Source organism: Hypomesus transpacificus, chromosome 3 (assembly GCF_021917145.1).
Source record: "Hypomesus transpacificus isolate Combined female chromosome 3, fHypTra1, whole genome shotgun sequence".
In the NCBI taxonomy this organism is placed as follows: domain Eukaryota; kingdom Metazoa; phylum Chordata; class Actinopteri; order Osmeriformes; family Osmeridae; genus Hypomesus; species Hypomesus transpacificus.
The window spans coordinates 927,180-949,608 of NC_061062.1; the positions used below are offsets into that span (position 1 = coordinate 927,180).

Below are 22,429 nucleotides of genomic sequence, written 5' to 3' on the forward strand. Positions count from 1 at the left end.
GAGAGAGAGAGAGAGAGAGAGAGAGAGAGAGAGAGAGAGAGAGAAGGAGAGAGGGAGAGAGAGACAGAGAGAGACAGAGAGAGAGAGGGAGGGAGGGAAAGAGAGAGAGAGAAAGAGAGAGAGAGAGAGAGAGAGAGAGAGAGAGAGAGAGAGAGAGAGAGAGAGAGAGAGAGAGAGACAGAGACAGAGACAGAGACAGAGACAGAGACAGAGAGAGAGACAGAGACAGAGAGAGAGAGAGAGAGAGAGAGAGAGAGAGAGAGAGAGAGGGAGGGAGGGAGAGACAGAGAAAGAGAGAGAGAGAGAGATCAGGGGAAGAGGGTCAAGTGAAGAGTGTAGAGAAGGTAGAGAGACATAATAACTAGATGAGAGGCCCGTGTGTCTACCCCAGGAAAACGTCTCCGTAGAAGCCGACGCCCCCCTGTGGAGGCCCCGCCCCCTCGTCCACCAGGCTGGGGAAGTGTGGCTCCACGCATGCGTTCACCGCCTCCCTCACCTCCGCAGGAAGTGACCTGATCTTCCCAGCCTGCTCCATCAGCGCCTCTTGGTTCAGCTGAAGACCGTGGGGGTGTGACAATGAATGAATGAATCACATTAAATCAAAAATGAATGAACGAAAATATGAATTGCAGTAAGGTTAGCGTGTGTGTGAGGTCTGACTGTGTTGTTAGGTTGATTGTGAGGTCTGACTGTGTTGTTAGGTTGATTGTGAGGTCTGTCTGTTTGTCTCCAGGGCCATATATCTGACCACAGCCTCAGTGTACTGATCTCTCCCCCTCCTGATCTCTCCCCCTCCTGGTCCCTCCCTCTCCTGGTCTCTCCCCCTCCTGGTCCCTCCCTCTCCTGGTCTCTCCCTCTCCTGATCTCTCCCCTTCCTGATCTCTCCCTCTCCTGGTCCCTCCCTCTCCTGGTCTCTCCCCCTCCTGGTCCCTCCCTCTCCTGGTCTCTCCCCCTCCTGGTCTCTCCCCCTCCTGGTCCCTCCCTCTCCTGATCTCTCCCCCTCCTGGTCCCTCCCTCTCCTGGTCTCTCCCCCTCCTGGTCTCTCCCCCTCCTGGTCTCTCCCTCTCCTGGTCTCTCCCCCTCCTGGTCTCTCCCTCTCCTGGTCTCTCCCCCTCCTGGTCTCTCCCCCTCCTGGTCCCTCCCTCTTTTCCTGTCAGGGGTTTTCTGGGAGCAGTCGCTATCAAACGGTTAAATGTCATTAAATCCAACCGAGATGACAAATAATATTTCAAACCATTTTTTCCCACCACAGAGTGCAAACAGAAACACAACCATCTGGCGTTCTTGTGTCCGTATCAGTTCTGCCTGCCATGTGCACCCTGCTGCACCAACATGTCACCATGCAGATATGAGCCAATCGTCATGTGCTGCCTTGTAAAGGACTACAGTTGGCACAAACTGTACATTTGGAACGAAAACCTCTGGATGTGTCATAGATGACATAGTACATTGGTTGATTCATCAGATGGTGTGAGTGAGTGTGTATGTTTGCGTGTGTATGTGTGAGTGTGTATGTGTGCGTGTGTGAACGTGTGTGTGTACCTGATTTGCTACATCTTTGATCCTCTCCAGATTAGCGGTCTGTTGCTTCACCAGAGAGTCTTGTTGAGGGCTGCTGTCTGTTGTCTGCTACGAACAAAAAACACGTGTCACACTTCAAAGAGAAAGACAGAGAGAGAGACAGACACAGAGAGAGAGAGAGAGAGAGAGAGAGAGAGACAGAGAGACAGAGAGAGAAAGAGAGTCTATAAAGAAGTTCCTCCATGTTAACATGTGTCTCGTTTTACATCTGAGTGGCCCCAGGAGCAGCAACTTGAGATTGGATCAATACCACCAGAATATGCTGCCCTCCAGCCTGATGCTGCCCTCCAGCCTGATGCTGCCCTCCAGCCTGATGCTGCCCTCCAGCCTGATGCTGCCCTCCAGCCTGATGCTGCCCTCCAGCCTGATGCTGCCCTCCAGCCTGATCACCCAGGCAGGACCAGCATCATGAGGGGTTGCTGAAGGTGGTGAACTACCAATCAGCCCTGCTGTTTCCGAGCTCTCAGCTGACCACGCTGGCAGTGGGCTTGTGACCCACACTTGATGTGAGTCTTGATGAAGCGTTCTGGGGGACGAGAACAGCCCCACCCGCCAACTCACCCTCACGTGACCTGTCAACAGCCTGAGTCATCACAGGCATCATCACAGGCCGTGGACAGGACGCTCTGCTTTCCTATCTGTGCTGTGTGTGCACATACAGTGTGTGAATGTGAGTGTGTGCACATACAGTGTGTATATACTGTGTATGTGAGTGCGTGCACGTGTCAACAGCACGAGAGATCACGTGACTGGCTTTGTGTGTTCAGTTTCCCGAGTGCTTCTCTATCGCACGGTAACCATAGTTACTCTCTGTGAGAGCCACCAGAGAAAAGATGGCAGGGGTCACCATGGGAACTGTTCATCCTGCGGACCTGAGGACTTCCTGGGACTGACTACCCAAAGCCCTGATGGAGAGAGGGACTCTGGAAATGCTCGGAATGAACATTTGGTGAATGGAAAAACAGAACCAAGATGGGGGGGGGAGACAGGGAGGGGAGGGGGGGATGGCAATCACTTCTTGGGGCACAAATCTCTTAGCGGGGCCCCCGGACAGACACGGAGCTCCAAGGAGTGTTTGGTTCAGACCCCCACTCACCCCAGAGTCTGTCTGGGCAGAGTCTTCCAGCACCTCGCAGCTCATCGCTCGTCTGAGTCTACGTGGAAAAGAGAGACGGTCTTAATGCGTGGGCTCTGTCTAGACTCAGTCTCTTGTATGTTATTGTTGTTGTTCAGTCTGTTGTAGATGCTTGAACGAGCGTGAGGTTGAAGAAATGTTGTTTGGAATGTGCTGAGTTGTATTAAACATGCCGCCCTGGCGGCTGAGCGGGAGAGCGTTTAGGCTGAGGGGACGGTTACCTCGCCTTGTCAGATCCGCTGCGCTTTGTCACACTTTTCTTCTTGGTGTCCTTGGTTTGGCTGAAAAACCACAAAAAAACGTTACACCACAGCTCTAGCACATAACACAGCCTTCTGGACACGTGACCAGACCCTTTCAAGTTGGTTATTCAAGAAGGGCGTGTTGTTAAACTGTCCAGTCAGACAGCTGTGAGAGAAGCACAGCCTTATCCCTAGCACTGTTGTTTGAACACCTGAGGCTAATGGCTGCTCTTAAATAACCATCTGCCAGTGAAGAACACACACACACACACTCTCACACACACACACTCACACACACCCAATCATGCATGCACGCAGAAATCAACACACTGGCCTGCACAGTGCTTCACATACATGATTTGATTGTCTAAATCTGCTGCCCACTCTCCCTCAGCACAGCAACACTCATGCGGACATTTCCCTCTGGTGTGTCACTGCCAGTCATCGTGGTGTGAGTGCGTGTTCACACCTCTCCAGCTGCCTCAACTCCATACTGTGTCTCTCCATGGCCATCTCCAACAGCTTGGCCAGTTGCTGTCACCCAGGAAACAGGAAACAGGTGTCACGAACAGGATGAACAAAACCACAACAAATCAAGCTGACAGGAAGTTTCAACTGAGGTGTAAATTGCAGCCATCACCCAGGAAGTATGTGTTGAGTATCCGTGTTTAAAGTAATTGACAGTGAAGTCCCCCTGTTCAGACCTCCAGAACATGTTAGTGTGCTCTCTGGCCTGCAGGAGAGAGGCCTCCGTCAGAGTCACCCAGCTGTCCACGCTCTGACCGGAGAGGTTGCGACCCAGAGAAAATTACCTGATTGACCTCTCAATCTCATGCAGATCCACCTCTTATGCTAAGAGCCCCAGAGCAGCTGACTGTGATGGATAATCCATACTGGCTGCTCGCCCCTGGCCGGAGAGAGAGAGGAGCACGGGGAGGGGGGGGGGGCGGTGTGTGTGGGGGGGGGGGGGGGGGGGGGGGGGGGGGGGGGGGGTGGGGGGGTGTGGGGGGGGGGGGGCTTTTGGATTTGAGCTGGTAAATCAATCAGAGTCCAGTCTTGTCTCACCTGACCAGCTCAAGCATTCTGGACAAAGAACATGTCAAAAGACTGATGTTTAAATGTCTCAAATAATTTCAAAGATGTAGTGTCCCAAGGGGAAAAAGAGAATCCTGAAGTCTCATTTTGATCAGAGCCTAACACACGTTTTCTACACATTTGGAAGTATAAACCTAAAATGTACGGATTCTCATACTAAGCAGAACAGAGTCATAGGTCTACTTTCCAATATCGGTGGGCCAGCTTTTGTCAATAACTGAGTTAAATATTATTTTCTTAATAAAAAGGGAGGGGGGCGGCATATTTTACGTTATTAGGAAGTGGATGTGACAGGAAGTGGGTGGGGCAGGGCGGGTGGGCATCACAGGAAGTGTGTGGGACAGGAAGTGTGTGTGACAGGAAGTGGGTGTGACAGGGGTCCTTGCTCCGGCTAGCTACCTCTGTGGCGTTCTGCTCCTTCCTCCTCTTTGTCTGGTCCATCTTCTCCATCCTCAGAGTCCGCAGCTCCACCTGCAGCCTCTCCTTGTGCTCCCGCACCTTCCCTGGGGCGCCGTCCGGCACGTCTCCCTCCCCCCTGGAGCAGACACACACTGTGAGGAGGCTGGACAGGACATGGAGCTCCCATAGGATCAGGACCTCTTTATTACAGGGTTCCATTGTTTCTTATAGGTTCAGAACTGTTTTGAGAACCAGGACCAAAACATTCCAATGTCATTTTACTTGTTGCAAATGGCAATAAACCTGAAAGTTGAACATGGTGTTAAATTTTGTCGTTGCATGATCTGTATGACTTTGCTTTAAGCTCTCAACTTCTCAGGTGTTTGTCAATGTATTTGCAAAGCAGACTGTTGCAAACAATTCATCAAACGTTTAGTTTAGGCATTACATTCGTGGTCATTGCTTAATATTAAATGATATCTCAAACTGAGCTTGCTGGATACTAGTTACAGAACAACCAGGGCTGATTGTAGCTACTTGTATAAAATATCTCTTCACTCTGGGTTATTTTAACCATTCGATTTCAGTTTCCTTTTTTATATCGAAAAATACATTGGCCAAGGAATATTCTAATTCTCTCCAAATCTAATTATTGGTACTCTAAATATACTCTCACTACTGAAACCCCACAACAACATGATGAGCAAGTGAATAACGTGCTGTGTGAGCTAGCTCTCATTCACGGACGAGTAACAAAACAGGCTGACAGGGAAAGGATAGCAATGTCTCACTCTTTCTTCTTCAGCGAGTTCTTCTTCTTCAGGTTTTTGAAGGTGTCTGCGTACTTCTGCAGTAGCTCCTCCTCCTTCTTCTGGAACTTCCTGTCCAGCTCCTTCAGGTCCTTCTCCTGCCTCCTGGTCACCTTCAGGAAGCTCTTGTGCTGAATCAGCTCCTCAGGGGTCACGGTGACGAGCTCTGGAAAGACAAACACTCTCGCCCGTCAGAACACACGTGCTGACATTGCATCTGTGTTTGTGTGGCAGGTGCTGATCTCTGAGGTTCTGAACGCGTCTCCACAGGCGGGTGAAGAGAGCAGCTCAGTGCTGCATGAGATCAAGGGAAGGTGTGTGGACGACAGTATTTACCTGCGCTGGATTCTGGTTCCGTGGGGTCAGGTGCAGCAGGGACAAAAGCCACACTCGTGTCGGTGTCTGGAACGTTCTCTGGGGTGGGTTTGTCCTCCGACACAAGGTCACTGTTTGGGGTGGGTGTGTCCTCTGAGACAGGCTCGCTGTTTGGGGTGGAGTCAGGGATGCTGGTGGGAGAAGCTTCAGATTGAGGGGATGGTTCATTGGCTGCGATTGTCTGTCCACTATCAGGGGAGGGGCTAGCATCAGGGAGGGGCTCAGGTGTGGTGCTTCCTGGTTCGGAGGCAGGATCAGGAATGGGGTCCACATGCGGTTCCTCGGTTCTGGGAGTGGGGTCAGGTTCTCCATTGGGTTCTGCAGGGAGGTTGTCCTGGGGAGAATCTGAGGCCATGTTGGGTTCTGCAGCCTCCGGAAGGTTCTCCTCTGGGGCAGGAGAGGGGATCTGGTCCTCTGGGATCTTAACGTTATCCTCCTCTGGGCTGGCGGCAGCTGGAGCGTTGGGCTCTAGTTTAATAAAGAGACATCAGTCAGGAAACGTTGATGTCTAACTGTTACCTCAGGTCACACTGAAGTGTTGAATCTCAGAATGAACAGTCTCTCGCTCTCTGAACGCCTGCTACCTGGTGTTGCTGCAGTTGGAGCTTTGTCAGTAAGTGTTTGGGCCACGAGAGGCAACTCGTACGGACTGACGTAGTCCGCAGACTAGGGGCACAAGACAGGGTCACACATCACAACCTAACAAGCTTAATCATTATCCAGCAAGACATTAATGCTGTCATACTTTTACATATGGAGGCCAAGCATCGTTTGTTTTACATGTGGAAGGGAATCTCACAGGTAATATTTCACTCTAGAGATTTACCTCCTGTGTCTTGGTCGACTTCTCCGAATTCTTTGTTGGATTAAACAGGGCGTCTGTAAAGTCTGACACACAGAACATGCATAATCAGAAATCAGTTTCTCCATGATCTATAAAGTGGTGAATCCAAACATTTGTTTCCACGACCAGGCTGATGCTGAGCCCCTCATGTTACTGTTCTATCTAGACTCCCACTACAGAAGACCCATCCCGCGTCCCCCCACAACCAGTAGAGTAGTTGTGCTGCTGGGTGCTGTTTCCGTGGTGACGCTGGGGATAGATCACCTGCGAAAGCAGCAGGGATGTAGTCCTTGACCTCAATGTACACAAACAGTGCTGGCAGAGACAGCGGCATGTTGCTCTCACTGCGCAGGCAGATGTGCTGGAAGCCTGCGGGCACACACACACACCACACACACACACCACACACACCACACACACACACACCACACACACGTCCACGACATAGAGAGATGAAGACAGTGTCATGGTCTGGCTCCATTAGGTTATCAAGCAGAGACCTTAGGGGAGGGAAGGTGGGGGCTGGAAGGTGGGGGCTGGAAGGTGGGGGCTGGAAGGTGGGGGGCTGGAAGGTGGGGGGCTGGAAGGCGGGGGGGGCTGGAGGGCGGTGGGGGCTGGAAGGTGGGGGCTGGAAGGTGGTGGGGGCTGGAAGGTGGGGGCTGGAAGGTGGGGGGGCTGGAAGGTGGGGGCTGGAAGGTGGGGGGGCTGGAAGGCGGGGGGCTGGAAGGTGGGGGGGGCTGGAAGGTGGGGGCTGGAAGGTGGGGGGGGCTGGAAGGTGGGGGGGGCTGGGGGTTATTTGGTGCTGCCGACCCGGTGTTCAGCTCACCTGACTGCAGGACCTCGATGGGGATGATCCGGTGCCCCAGAAACTTGCCGTTCTCCTCGTGAACCACGATCCTGAGGTGGGCCATGTCAGGCAACAAGACCTGCTCACGCGATGACGACAACATCATCATCATCAACAACAATAACAACAAATACTGCATCACTACTGATAACACATCTGACAGCTAAGATACCAGGAACACAACATATTACACACACCTTCTCAAAAACAAAAGGTTCCTCGTTCCACACTGGGTTTATGGCGTTTGGTGTGGCGGACCACTTGGTGCGGTACTTCTTCTTGGGGTCACCTGGCAGCCCTATGACCTCCACCTCCACACCTGTCTTCACGCTCTTGTCAGACAGGAACTGGCCAGAATAGATCTGAGGACGAGGTGAAAGGATCACTGACCTGCCTACAGACGGACACACGTGAGGCCTGCCCCTCCACAGCACAGCTGGTACCCTGGGGGGCCATGTGGGGGGGCCTTGTGGGGGGGGGCCATGTGGGGGGGGCCGTGTGGGGGGGCCTTGTGGGAGGGCCGTGTGGGGGGGCCTTTAGAGGCTGTCAGGATCCGTTTTTCTAGGAAGCTTCTAGAAACTGTTTGCCAGAATGTGACTCTACAGCCTCAGCCAAGCTTAACACATACACACACGCACAGACTCTCACACACACAGATTCACACACACACAAAGACTCACACACACACATGTATGTACACACACTCAAACTCCCACACAATCAGAAAAACGAAGTCACACAGAGCTCAAGGTTCTTGTGCTCTCGAGTGGAGGGAACATAGCCCACAGCCACAAACAACCTCTTTAATAAATGAATTCAACCAGAGAAAATGGGCCTGGTTGCATTTTTACATGATCGTTATCGGACCAACAATCATATTCACTCCCAAAGACTCTCTCAGAGGAACCCAGAACATGTGTGGGCTTGTTGCATGGAGACAGTCTGTGTAACACTCAACCTACCTTGATGGTCAGCGTGTTGGCAACAATGGTGTCTATTCTGTCAGAGTAGGGGTCAAACTTCTTGTCGCTGCGTCGAAGGACGTCATGCTTCAGGAGATAACCTGATCTCCCGTTGAACTCAAACACAGACATGTTCAGCTGCATGGGGAAATCTGGCAAGCAATCCAGAAGGAATCAGAGAAATAACAGAAATCATGTTCAGAGTCCATGCGTTTCCTTTGAGGCGATGACATGTTTCATGTCCAGGATGGATCTTGCTGCACCAGTCGTGTCAGTACAACACTGACCCCTAGTGGAGAACTCAGAAAAGTTCACTTAAACGGTTACGTCTACGTAACACTCAATCATAATCAGAGATGGGAAGTAATGAAGTACAAATTCTTCGTAACTGTACTGAAGTAGATTATTCTGGTATCAGTACTTTCCTTCACTATTTGTTTTTCTGAAAATCCTTCACTCCTTAATTTATTTACACAAATATCTATACTTTCTTCTTCTTACATTTTCAAGCCAGGCTCTGTACTTTAGTTAGTAATCTGTATTTGGTGGCATGATCAATATTATTTTTTTTGAAAGGTTTAAAAAACTAAAAAAAGGAAAAATAAGTTCTGAAAAAACTTATTTGTGTCATCTTGTGTGTGAAAAAATATTTTCGAAAAACTGTTTGGAAAAACCTGTTTGGAAAAACCTGTTTGGAAAAAAAAAGTTTTGAAAAATGTTCTTCTTGAGTGAAGGATGTGTGTACTTTGGCCATCTCTGATAATATTCTTTACACAAAACACATTGAAATGTTTAACTTACATTTTCAGTAGTCAGCAAACGTTTTTATCCAAAGCGACGTGCAAATAGTGTATATGGAAAGCAGAGAAGAAGTAAATAGGGGCAGAAATACCCATGGTTTGGTAGTTTAGCGCCACCATCTGGCAGCCGGCGTTCCAGAACAGTTGGGGAGTGTAGTTGGAGGAGTCCATCCTGGTTCCTTTAGGATAGATCCTGCTCATCTGACGCTTATTATACCTGGACAGTCTGGATTAGGAAACATCTAACCTTCTGTTACACCTGAACAGTCTGGATTAGGAAACATCTAACCTTCTGTTACACTTGAACAGTCTGGATTAGGAAACATCTAACCTTCTGTTACACCTGAACAGTCTGGATTAGGAAACATCTAACCTTCTGTTACACCTGGACAGTCTGGATTAGGAAACATCTAACCTTCTGTTACACCTGAACAGTCTGCATTAGGAAACATCTAACCTTCTGTTACACCCGAACAGTCTGGATTAGGATTATATCTAGACTAAATGTTCTCTATTTTAATATTTGTATTTGTAAAATAACTGGCATGGGGTTGTTATGGTTACATTTGTACAATGTGTAAAAGTAAACTACTGCATCTAAGAAACAGTGTCAAAAGATACTCAACAAACTCAACAGCAGATTTGGAGATCAAACTCTCTCCTTTCGTCTCCACAAAGGATGACATGGAATAGCTCCTGTTCTTCTCTGTTTAACGTAAATCAAGAAATAAGAAGTATTTATCAGTTTGTAACTTGCATGATATGACCAACTGACTCAAGATGAGTATTCTCCCTGACTGCACATGGAGAATCTTTCCTGAATTTAAAAGAACGTTTTCACTTTCAAACTCACTTTTGGCGTTCTCAAAAGAAATGAATTTGTTGGGCTGGATGTAGTTGACCAGGGCAGACATCTCCTCATACGCCGTCACTTCCTGTCCCGCTGTCCCCTAGCAGGAAGCAAGCAAAACTCTGAAAAGACTACAAACTCAGAAGAAAACTTGCAGTAGTACAACAGTCCTTGTTTTCTTCCTCTACATTCGATTCTTCCTCAAATTTCCACGTACATTTTATGGACAAAAAGGTTTTCTTATCTTACCTCATCCGAGTTCTTCATCTTTTCCTCATCCTGCTCGTCCAGGTCCTCCTGTTCCTCCGTCTCCTCCGAAGGCCCTTCGCCCTCTGTCACACAAACATCAATCACCCTTCACAATCAATACAAGAAAACTAACCCATTACTAGGTCACCAAAACAACACAATCAATCTACCAGTAATGTACTGTTACTGCAGCAGCTCAACTACTGCTTATTGAGCCATTCAACCACAACAAAACAACACCAGCGTGATGTGATGAACATTTGACGTGTTCTACATCTCACCTTGGCCCTCCTGGGTGGAGGCGGGGGGTGGAGGCTGGCTGGGGTCCGCAGCAGGAGCCAACGTGTTCTGGTCGGGTGGTGGGGTCTTCTTTGGGCTGTTCTGGCTGGGTTTCTCATGACTTCCTTTCTTGTTCTTGATCAGAATCTTCCCCATGAGCTCTGCTGGGCTGGGCATCTGCTGTCCTGGCTTCAGCTGCACACACACACACACACACACAGAGAAGAGAACAGTTTGTCATGTAGAGGCTACAGACGCACATGCATACGTTCACACGTCCCCCTCTCTCTCTGGAGAAGGTGAACAGGTTCGCTGTCCACATAAACCAGGTGGACAGAAACACAAGGGGATCAGATCTGACTGTGATGAAACACAGTCTGAGGTGTTGAGGTCACAGGCCTCAGCAGGCGTGACTGGACTGAGGACGTGAGCGGAGTGGAACAGCGCTCCAGGTGAGGAGAGCGTTGTCTGTGTGGTGGAGGGTGTGGATGAGGGTCTGTGTGGTTGGACTCACAGGGTACTTGTCCAGGGGGTCTGTCAGCAGAGCGTCTCCAAATATGGTCTTACAGTAGTTGGCCATCTTCTCCTGTTGCTTCACCCTGGCACACCACAACAGCACAGGATCATCTACTGTCTTAGTGGAAGGCTCAGTCAAATAATGATCCATATGCAGATAGTGGCAGTGAAAACTGGATGTGGATTGGGGAGGATACGTCAGTTGGATGTGAGGTGAAAGATTTAGCGTGAAGTTGGGTTTCTGTTTCTTACGAGTCCACGTGGTTCTCAAAGGACAGGATGACAGGATACTGGGAAGTCTTGAAGGCACTCTCAGCAATGGCTTCGATCACATCCTGTCAAACACACACGGGAGAAGACCCAGTGTGACCTGCAGGTAAAAACAATCTACTCTTCCTGAACAAGTGGAGAACACTGTCCAATCCTGTGACAGAACTGGGAATCACGGCTCACAAAAGTCTGCTCATCACGAGACTCAATGCCGCAGTTAGAAAATGATGTATTTTGTTTGCATGATTTGTAGAGATGTTTTCTGTGGTGGTGAAGAGATGCGTTAGCTGAATGTGTGTCAGGTCATCTAAGGTCGACAGCAGAGGCTCGTCACCGACGCCCACCTTGAACAGGATCTCTGTTGTCATGGTGAAGCCGTGGGTGATGATTGGCTCCTCCTCTGGGGGTTTCCCCTTCCAGCAGTCCAACTCCAGACAGCGACACCCTGCCAGCAGACACTGGCGGTACATCTCAGGGGACGAAACGCCGGAAAACTGACCGGCTGAATGGAGACGAGAGGAGCGACGCAGAGAGTTTTAGCTTCATTTGCCAGTTGTGACGAGGTACATTGGACATTGGAGTTCTTGTGTCTTGTGTGTCGAGTCCTAACCCCCCCATCATCTACTGTCCACATCAACAATATCTACCATGTTAAGGAGGGGAGGGAAAGTCAACAGGTTTGGTTCTGACAGCAGGCAGGTGCAAAGACCTTCCTGAGGGTCCTGGCTAGGTTGACCTCTGACCTGTCAGGTAGGTGTTGTGGGAGGACTTGATGAGGTAGTGAGGAAGAGGCTGGTTCATGTCCTGGCAGCGAGCCAGCTTGTCCAGGATCACCACAGAGGTCTCAGTGCCCAGCAGGTAGAACAGGAGGCCTTCGGGAGATATCTGACCTGAGGAAACACACAGGTTCTTTAGATTAGATTTAACTTTGTCATTCTGCAGCATACAGGTTCAGAGAAGTTCAAAGCCAATGAAATACAGTTAGCATCAAACCAGACGTGCAAAATAATACCCACATTTAACCACAGAAAGTAGATGAAAAACCTGCTGTTTTGAGACATGTAGTCTCTCAATAAACACAGAACATTTGACCACCCTATTTAAAACTAATAATGATCACATTTTCTGTTTGTTAACGTTAATCAATCATCAATTTCTCTGACAATCATTATATCTTTCTTCCGCCTAGTCGGCTGTCCTGCAGGAGCTGCATCTCACCTCGGTTGGCGTTGGAGGAGCATGGCTCGTACTTCTCTATGAGGGCCTTGACCTGGTCCGGCCTGGTCCGGGGGAACAGCTCCTCGTTCAGCCGACAGTCACGCTGCTTCTCGTTGATGAACTTGGCCAGGCTGTCCTTGGTCATGTAGGGCTTGGCCTTGGCAGAGCTGAGGGGAACACACAGTCAGCCGTCATCCAATCAGCAGCTCCCAGCTCAGTCCTCCCTCTCAGACTGCCTGTGAGACGAGCACCAGAGCTGGAAGCACAGACCTCTGAGGATGGGAATGTGTTGGAGAGAAACACTCACTAGGAGGTGAAGATCTCGTAGATTTCTGGTCGAGGACACAGGTTCATCAGGAAGGACTTGAAGGCAGCTTCGGTGAAGACGTCCGGCTTCATGGTGTCGCCCTGACAACAACACCACAACAACACCACAACAACCACAGCCATCACACTCAGATGTGCTTTCAAATACACAGCGATGCATCGCTGCTCTTGAGCTCAGCGGCTTTGTTCAATAATCTAAAACGGTTTGGGACTGAAAGCTCTCTGCTCTGACCTTCCCTTTGGGGAGGTGGGCCGAGGACAGGGCACTCTCCACTCGCTTCTTGTCAGCAGGAAACATTTTGTAAATACTGAGGAAGGAAGGCAGGATAGAGGCACACTTCTTCAACGCTCATGATGAGGAAAAAAACGATTGATTTGTCAACTTTTACCAGCTCGTTTAAATGTTATCCAGCAGTACGTGGTGTGGCTTACTGTTTGACAGGGATCTTGCCATCCTTGTTGGTGTGAAGAGAGATGCGAACATACCTTGGAGAAATATGAGGTAAATGTATTATAATCATGGTTTTTTTGTGTGTGCTTGTCTTTGTTCAGTAGCTCATTAGACAACAGTAAAAATAAAAAAAATAAACATTATTTAGTTTCCGAGTTGATACTATTTACACGTAAATTTGACTTTCTATTAATTTATTTTATTTTAGCTTGTAAACTGTGAATGCTATATGAAAAATATATATAACTGCCCCCAGATATTGTACCCTCTCAAGTTGATACTACTGTCTACCACAGTAACTCATTAATAAGTAAACAGGTCCCGCTATGTGCTGACTGACGGTATCACTCACATTTTGTCCAGGAAGACTTGTCTGCACGAGTTGTTTCTCTGAGGGTTGTAGGCTATGGCCAGGATATCATCAGCCCAGTTCTGTAATCAGTAAACACACGAGAAACACTATCCCTGTAGTTCACACGTTGCATTATTCAAAGATGTGATGTCATACCGTTTACCCTAATACCGCGTGTACTGTATAAACTGTTGTGAAAAACATTCATGTTAACCGCCACTAGAGGGCGATGGAACGATTACGGCCTCAGTCACATTGACGTTGACTCTTACTGTAACACACAACCCAGTCAGTCAGTGTGCATCACAGTTGATTAAATGTTGATATTGGAGTCATAAACCAACCCATAAAGAGAGCAATGACGCAGGGAGCCTTATTGGAGAAAGTGAGATAAATGAGGAAATGTTATGTTGCTGTACTATGGAAAGGCCTCATTATTGGAGCTATGGTCATAAAGGGCAGGATGATAAGAGTTTGTCAATAAACGAGAGTATATTACCTGCGTCACTTTCTCTTTGTAGGCAAAGAAGTTGTGGTAGGTCAGATTGACCATGTCTGGACCTGAAACAATGGTCAAGGTTTTGGCCAGATGGTGACTGTCTGGGAAGTCCAGGTTGAACACATTCCTGACCTTTGGGTGCTGATGAAACGAGGAGCAAACAGAGGAAGGTGTTGGGAAAACTGTTTTCAGATTAAAGTGTTTAGGTGTGCTGTGCCCGTGTTTAGATGTGCTGTGCCTGTGTTTAGATGTGCTGTGTCTGTGTTTAGATGTGCTGTGTCTGTGTTTAGATGTGCTGTGTTTAGATGTGCTGTGTCTGTGTTTAGATGTGCTGTGCCTGTGTTTAGATGTGCTATCTCCAGCCTGTATTTAGATGTGCTGTCTCCAGCCTGTGTTTAGATGTGCTGTGTCTGTGTTTAGATGTGCTGTCTCCAGCCTGTGTTTAGATGTGCTGTGTCTGTGTTTAGATGTGCTGTGCCTGTGTTTAGATGTGCTGTGCCTGTGTTTAGATGTGCTGTGCCTGTGTTTAGATGTGCTGTGTCTTTGTTTAGATGTGCTGTCTCCAGCCTGTGTTTAGATGTGCTGTGCCTGTGTTTAGATGTGCTGTGTCTGTGTTTAGATGTGCTGTGCCTGTGTTTAGATGTGCTGTGCCTGTGTTTAGATGTGCTGTGCCTGTGTTTAGATGTGCTGTCTCCAGCCTGTGTTTTCCATAGACAGGGTGTCTGGGAGCAGAAGCTTGACCATGCAGGCAAATATGCATGCAAACACCACCCCCTCAGCGCAGCAACATTACATCACACACAGAAAGACCAGAGACTTCCACAGCCCTCCAACATCATACATCTATCACACTAAAGCCTTTAGTTGGTGAAAAATGATGGTGGATGGTGGAGTCTAGTAAAATGCTTTCTGGTAAATGGGTGTCTCTATCTGAAAGAGGATGGATTTGTCTCCGCTCCCCATGGACTAGATGTGACCTTTGAACCCTGGGTTGGGGGGGGGGCTGCATCCTGGTGTTCTCTGTGGAGACAGCTCTGAGCGGGAGCCAGCATAAGAAATTCAAACTGTCAACCTCCATCAGCTCACAGCCAAACCCACCAAAGACACAGAGCTGCATTCACACACTGCAATCATATCATAAGTGGTGTGTGTGTGTGTGTGTGTGTGTGTGTGTGTGGGGGGGGGGGGGGGTGAGTGGGTGAGAGTGAGTGAGAGAGAATGACAGAGATCATTTTTGTGCCTTTTGCAATGCAAATGCAAGACAGACCACACAACCAGAGAGTTCACTAAGAGCTGAGGTCAGGAGGTCAGTCAAACTGCCTCTGGATGAGCTGAACTGGATCAGAACACAGATAATAGTCCGTATGACTCTTCTATAACAGTACTCACTTTAGGAAGTTTGGCATATTTCCCTGATCTGGTGTCTCGGATGGTTTGGATGTCTAGAAACTCTGTCTCCTAGGAAACAAGACAGCAATCAAGGACAGCACACACAACAGCCCATCATAAACACTGGCTATCTAGCGTTATTTACAATGACGACAGTAGGATTACACAATGGAAGACACAATGGCAGTCCACTATCATAGGCCCTGCAGGCGGTCCAGGCTTTAGCCAAATCTAATGTACACCGTACGGAATCATGCTAGCTGCTGGCTGTGATTGTCAACACACAGAAGACACTTGTGTGATTGAAATTTCTTTGGTTGTTGGCCAAATGTACAGCAGGCTGAAGTAGAGGATAGATGATAGATGAGGAGATGAGAGAGAGCTCTCAGCCTGGATGGTTGTGAGTTCTGCAGTGCAGCGTGGAAGCCTGGTAACCCACATCGGTGCCATTCAAACCCCCCTCCACTAGGCTGCTAGGACCCTGACTCTGTGACTGTCCTCCAGGCCTCCCACAGCACGCTGTGACGCCCAGCTGGAAACACACGGTGTGTTCTGGACACAGTCAGGCCCCAACAGCAGTCACAGGGAGTCTACTTTACGGTGTGACCCAGAAGGAAGGACTCTTCATGGGATGTTTTGGTTGGTAAACAACCAGACTAAAGATGTATTTCTTAACTTTGATACATACATTTACTTGATCCATCTGTGAGTTTACGTAAGTTTGTAGTGAAACAGGGATGCAGGTTCAAATCCGTCTCAGGGAGTTTCCTGCATGTCTTCCCAGCTTTCCTGTCTCCCTCCAACCGTCTCCATCGATTTAATAAAGCCAAAAAAGGCAAAAGAATAAAAACAAATACTTTGTCTTACCTTGCTCTGGTTGGTCCAGTAGAGGTAATAGCCCTTAGGGTCCATTTTCATGGTTACAGTAACAGTTTTTGTGGACTCCTGAGTTTAGAAAATGACATTTAAACGTACTGAAGTGTTGTACTTCACAATGTTGTCAAACTGAACAATGTTGGTTTTGTCTTTGTAGGTGGACCATCAGGTCTTCTTACCTCGGACCATTTGGTGAACCTGTCTCCCTTCAGCAGGTAGTCCTTCACCTCAGGGGGCTCCAGGATGTAGCGTCTCTTGTCCATGTTGCTGGCCGTCCTTCCCTGTCCTACTCTTCATCAAACACCAGCTCGGAGACTTCAGTCTGAAGAGGTCCTCCTCGTCAGGATCCTCCCTGTATCTGCTGCTCTCTGGGGCTGGGAGGAATGTGTGATACCTACACTCAGGGATATAGACACTGGGAGGAGGCACCCCATATGCATTGCAAATGACTGGCAATGAAAACAAACATGATCTGGCTGACAGGACTTGCTGACTGGAAACCTCACTGATTGGCTGGGGCTGAATGTTCATTTATGATTTGAATGAGTTGTCAATTTAGAAATATCATTGTTACCTGTTTGATAAGACACACCTGTGTTTGGGGCAAGTGTCTGAGGATCACTTAATTCAAAGCGTGAGCTATAGTGTAAATAATAATCTGCTGGGCACGTTGTTTGTTTCTACACTTCCTCCCTGCATTGAGGGAGCATTTAACAAACTCAATCACAGGCCCAAAACACATGTCACAGATTGTTTTATGTAGCCAGGGTTTATGCAACAATTATATATATAAACACATATAATGTGTATGTTAGTAAAGGTATTTGTTCAGACAATGCTGGGTCTTTCCTGTACTTTACATGTTATTTATTTAGCTGTTTGTGCAGATTAACAGGTCTCAACAATCCATGGTAGATGATTGCCTGTGGCTGAATCATAGTGTCTGTCGGGCAAGGCTCCCAACCATTTGATTATCATGCAAAGCTGAAAGAAATACTTCAGGCAAATGTTCAACAAGGGGATGGGACGAGACGATGCAAAATAAATAAATAAATCACTTATGATTGATGTTAGTTTAAATGGGATTTTTCTTTTTAATCCTCCAACGTAAAGTATTTTAAACCGTTCTGTCAATATACGACTGTAACCTGTAACGGACTGTCATAGGCTATTTAATTTGACTTTAGTTTAATAGTTTAATAAACATAGGCTGGGTTAGGCTGGCTGCATCATTAAATATGTTTAAGGAGGGAGTTAGTAACAGCCTCCATCCAACTGATCCTGTCTCTGACCTGGAACCCTCCTTGGCCTCCAGGCCTGCCAAAACCACTGTCACTAGTGCACATGTTCCAGTCAACTGTCACTAGTGCACATGTTTCAGTCAACTGTCACTAGTGCACATGTTCCAGTCAACAGTCACTAGTGCACATGTTCCAGTCAACTGTCACTAGTGCACATGTTCCAGTCAACTGTCACTAGTGCACATGTTCCAGTCAACAGTCACTAGTGCACATGTTCCAGTCAACAGTCACTAGTGCACATGTTCCAGTCAACAGTCACTAGTGCACATGTTCCAGTCAACTGTCACTAGCGCACATGTTCCAGTCAACTGTCACTAGTGCACATGTTTCAGTCAACTGTCACTAGTGCACATGTTCCAGTCAACTGTCACTAGTGCACATGTTCCAGTCAACAGTCACTAGTGCACATGTTCCAGTCAACTGTCACTAGTGCACATGTTCCAGTCAACAGTCACTAGTGCACATGTTCCAGTCAACAGTCACTAGTGCACATGTTCCAGTCAACAGTCACTAGTGCACATGTTCCAGTCAACTGTCACTAGTGCACATGTTCCAGTCAACTGTCACTAGTGCACATGTTCCAGTCAACTGTCACTAGTGCACATGTTCCAGTCAACAGTCACTAGTGCACATGTTCCAGTCAACAGTCACTAGTGCACATGTTCCAGTCAACAGTCACTAGTGCACATGTTCCAGTCAACTGTCACTAGTGCACATGTTCCAGTCAACTGTCACTAGTGCACATGTTCCAGTCAACTGTCACTAGTGCACATGTTCCAGTCAACTGTCACTAGTGCACATGTTCCAGTCAACTGTCACTAGTGCACATGTTCCAGTCAACAGTCACTAGTGCACATGTTCCAGTCAACAGTCACTAGTGCACATGTTCCAGTCAACTGTCACTAGTGCACATGTTCCAGTCAACTGTCACTAGTGCACATGTTCCAGTCAACAGTCACTAGTGCACATGTTCCAGTCAACAGTCACTAGTGCACATGTTCCAGTCAACTGTCACTAGTGCACATGTTCCAGTCAACTGTCACTAGTGCACATGTTCCAGTCAACAGTCACTAGTGCACATGTTCCAGTCAACTGTCACTAGTGCACATGTTCCAGTCAACAGTCACTAGTGCACATGTTCCAGTCAACAGTCACTAGTGCACATGTTCCAGTCAACAGTCACTAGTGTACATGTTCCAGTCAACAGTCACTAGTGCACATGTTCCAGTCAACTGTCACTAGTGCACATGTTCCAGTCAACTGTCACTAGTGCACATGTTCCAGTCAACAGTCACTAGTGCACATGTTCCAGTCAACAGTCACTAGTGCACATGTTCCAGTCAACTGTCACTAGTGCACATGTTCCAGTCAACAGTCACTAGTGCACATGTTCCAGTCAACAGTAACTAGTGCACATGTTCCAGTCAACAGTCACTAGTGCACATGTTCCAGTCAACAGTCACTAGTGCACATGTTCCAGTCAACAGTCACTAGTGCACATGTTCCAGTCAACAGTCACTAGTGCACATGTTCCAGTCAACAGTCACTAGTGCACATGTTCCAGTCAACTGTCACTAGTGCACATGTTCCAGTCAACAGTCACTAGTGCACATGTTCCAGTCAACAGTCACTAGTGCACATGTTCCAGTCAACAGTCACTAGTGCACATGTTCCAGTCAACAGTCACTAGTGCACATGTTCCAGTCAACTGTCACTAGTGCACATGTTCCAGTCAACTGTCACTAGTGCACATGTTCCAGTCAACAGTCACTAGTGCACATGTTCCAGTCAACTGTCACTAGTGCACATGTTCCAGTCAACTGTCACTAGTGCACATGTTCCAGTCAACAGTCACTAGTGCACATGTTCCAGTCAACTGTCACTAGTGCACATGTTCCAGTCAACAGTCACTAGTGCACATGTTCCAGTCAACAGTCACTAGTGCACATGTTCCAGTCAACAGTCACTAGTGCACATGTTCCAGTCAACTGTCTGTAGTGCACATGTTCCAGTCAACTGTCACTAGTGCACATGTTCCAGTCAACAGTCACTAGTGCACATGTTCCAGTCAACTGTCACTAGTGCACATGTTCCAGTCAACAGTCACTAGTGCACATGTTCCAGTCAACAGTCACTAGTGCACATGTTCCAGTCAACTGTCACTAGTGCACATGTTCCAGTCAACAGTCACTAGTGCACATGTTCCAGTCAGTCACTAGTGCGAATCTTCCAGTAAATGCGATGGGCCAGTGAAATTACATGGCCTATGTTTTAGTATTAGTCATCTTAACAGACTTGACGGACACATTTCTCTGATGACGTTATTTAAAATCAACCTGCTTTTTGTCGTCACTTGCTACCGCTGTCCACGGTGCTGAAAAGTCTGAGATGCAGGATGATGATTTGGAAGGTAAATATGTTGTTAACTCAGCCTTATTACAGTAGCCTGCGTGCACACACGTATGCAAATTGGCAGCCTTGCTTAGACATATAACTACTGAATTGTTGGTAGTGTCCAATGTCTGTGCGTTTATGGCAAATCGTTGAAGTGGTGCACAACGCGTTCCAGCCCAAGAAAAATAATGACCCTGACGGTGTAAATGTTCAGACTCTAGTCCTATGACATGAATGATTACGGTGGCCTGTTGTCTTGCCCAGATAACTGGTCCTTTAAGAGCCTCGGCCCCGCCCCCTCTCCTGTATTTTTAGCTGTTGAAGCCACTTCATTTGTTGAACAAGATAAACAGTTGTGTACCGTATGATCTCACTTGATCGTTTTAATTGCCTAAATGACATCGAATCTTTTACTGCCGATATCCTGCTGGTCAGCTGTCCATTCCCTGGGAATGTCGATGGAATAAACATTTGTCTTTCCCGCTATCGGTTGTTGAGGATCCCAATAATCAACGACATGCAACATCCATGACGTCCGTGATGAAAGTCAACCCTGTACCCTGAGTCTCGAGGATGAACCGCAGTGCTTTCGAGTATGAAATGAATGAACCTTAATCAGTTTATTCGCAACACAGGCCGTCCGAGGCAGGAGCTTCCCCTCATCCCTCGCCTCAGGAATCAGGATCCTGTGTTCTCTCGGACTGTGGATAACAAGCAACCTTCAAGACGGACGCGGTGGCGGAGCAGCGAGGGAAGAACAGGGGAAACATGAGAGAGCGGGACTTTATGCCCAATATGGAGAGGGGCAAACCTGCTACTTACACGGGGGACAAAAAGGCAAAGATGGCTGCGAAGACAAACAAAAAGTGGGTGAGATTAGCCACGGTTTTCGCTTATGTTTTGTCTGTGTCTTTAGCAGCCATTATTCTGGCTATTTACTACAGCTTGATATGGAAGCCCACGAGCTCATCCTCTCAGTTAAAGCCGGTGATACCCGAGGAGGGCACAACCACAGCGAACATCTCAACCAATGTCTCCACGAGTACCAACGTCTCAGACACTAACTCAACACAAACAGAGCGTTTATTTATCAATGAGACCAGGCCGGGTGCTGTGCCCCAGAGCAAGGTATTTCACTGGGACAGGAGTAGCAGGAACGCGGCCGTTACCTCCGAGGGCGCTCCATCAGAAAATGCGCACTCTCTGTCGAAGGGACTCTACACGTCTGCTGGAGCAGAAACTGCAGACAGACAAAACGCTAGAGAGAGACCGGCGTCTCAGGCCGAAGTGAATAGACAGAGCCCGCCAACAGGAGCCTATGGGACCATACATGTAGAGGACACGGAGACGGCTGCTGAGCAGGTAGCTCTGAGTAAGACAGCATCATCCACCTCCAGCAAGGCCGCCTCTGCCACAAACCAACACGGTCGCGGAGGAAACTGACCAAGCCACCTTCAGAGACGGAACTAAGACTGTTTGACAAGTCGGATACAACGCGTAGTTATTCTCGGAACTCATTTCAAATACTCACATTGGACATGGCACAGGGTCCATGCACGTTCCTGAACGATTGATTGAGATGACAAACTAAATGACTACGGCTAAAACTGTATGACTTTATCCGCTTGAAAATAATATTTGTTTTCCCAACAACTATGCGTTTCTGTTACAGTATGCCTTAATTACGTCCTTTACTTCAAAACTCCTCTAGCAATTAATGTTCATTAGGCTATATCCATTTTCTATGGAAAACTTAACTGCTATGTTTATTTAGGAGATAGGCCTATACAGAGAATATGCTTATAGTTTGTAAATTACGCATTACTTACTGTAGCTCTTAACAGAGTCTTCTATCATTGCCATTCTGGTTGGGCTATTTAATAAAACAAGAATGCATTTATATTGCATTTCGTTTCACTGTAGGCTATATTTTCCTTGGACGAATACATTTGGATTCGTGCTTTAGAGGAACCTGTGTTATGAAAGACGCTCAGGTATATTATACACTGTAACCATGTAAATGTGTTGTGTAGTAGGTTATGTACATAGGGGAGGTGTATAGGCTACATCTTTTGGCCTTCGTCCAACTAGAATTCGTTGAATAACATACTTTTTATTAAAACGATGGATGACAGGTGCATTAGTATATTTCACGAGGCAAATAAACGTCCATGTAAAATAAGGTTTTGTTTGCATTTTGTTCAGGTTTAGGCTTCCAACACAATCGCATTACCTAGGAGGTTCATTTTCAATATTTCATCGTTTGAGATCAGTAATCTTTGAATTAATAGTCACATTACAATCCAGTTTGTAAATTGTTACTTGATGTCAAATTCTGTTTGAATTGAAGAAGCTTAATAATAGCCTAC

General features: G+C 47.6%; 1 protein-coding gene across 3 annotated transcripts; it reads right to left on the reverse strand.

The window, feature by feature from the left end:
* Positions 1 to 243: 243 nt before the first annotated feature.
* On the reverse strand, positions 244 to 16,630 carry plcb2 (phospholipase C, beta 2). 3 transcript variants are annotated; one of them, XM_047018242.1, is made up of 32 exons: positions 16,545 to 16,630; positions 16,357 to 16,434; positions 15,490 to 15,558; positions 14,101 to 14,241; positions 13,602 to 13,681; positions 13,231 to 13,284; positions 13,031 to 13,106; positions 12,779 to 12,879; positions 12,472 to 12,638; positions 11,997 to 12,143; positions 11,598 to 11,755; positions 11,236 to 11,318; positions 10,982 to 11,066; positions 10,470 to 10,662; positions 10,189 to 10,271; positions 9,943 to 10,039; positions 9,711 to 9,795; positions 9,182 to 9,306; positions 8,290 to 8,441; positions 7,525 to 7,689; positions 7,307 to 7,406; positions 6,745 to 6,849; positions 6,463 to 6,524; positions 6,221 to 6,302; positions 5,598 to 6,104; positions 5,244 to 5,427; positions 4,453 to 4,588; positions 3,428 to 3,492; positions 2,938 to 2,997; positions 2,678 to 2,735; positions 1,543 to 1,626; positions 244 to 553 (listed from the first exon to the last, which is right to left on the reverse strand). In XM_047018242.1, the coding sequence occupies exons 1-32, from the start codon at positions 16,626 to 16,628 to the stop codon at positions 383 to 385; spliced, it is 3,837 nt and encodes a 1,278-aa protein (XP_046874198.1). In that variant the 5' UTR covers positions 16,629 to 16,630; the 3' UTR covers positions 244 to 382. The 3 variants fall into 3 exon arrangements, with proteins under 3 accessions (XP_046874198.1, XP_046874197.1, XP_046874199.1); XM_047018241.1 differs by having other exon boundaries at positions 1,543 to 1,629; XM_047018243.1 differs by lacking the exon at positions 14,101 to 14,241 and having other exon boundaries at positions 1,543 to 1,629.
* Between the last annotated feature and the right edge of the window lie 5,799 nt (positions 16,631 to 22,429).

Bases quoted from the DNA above. Each gene is read 5' to 3' on its own strand.
- plcb2 (XM_047018241.1), bottom strand. From the start codon at position 16,628: ATGGACAAGAGACGCTACATCCTGGAGCCCCCTGAGGTGAAGGACTAC. The intron at 13,285-13,601 runs GTGAGTGATACC...TATTTCTCCAAG, and splicing joins CAAGTCTTCCTGGACAAAAT to GTATGTTCGCATCTCTCTTC. The intron at 9,796-9,942 runs GTGAGTTTGAAA...TACGTTAAACAG, and splicing joins TTCTTTTGAGAACGCCAAAA to AGAAGAACAGGAGCTATTCC.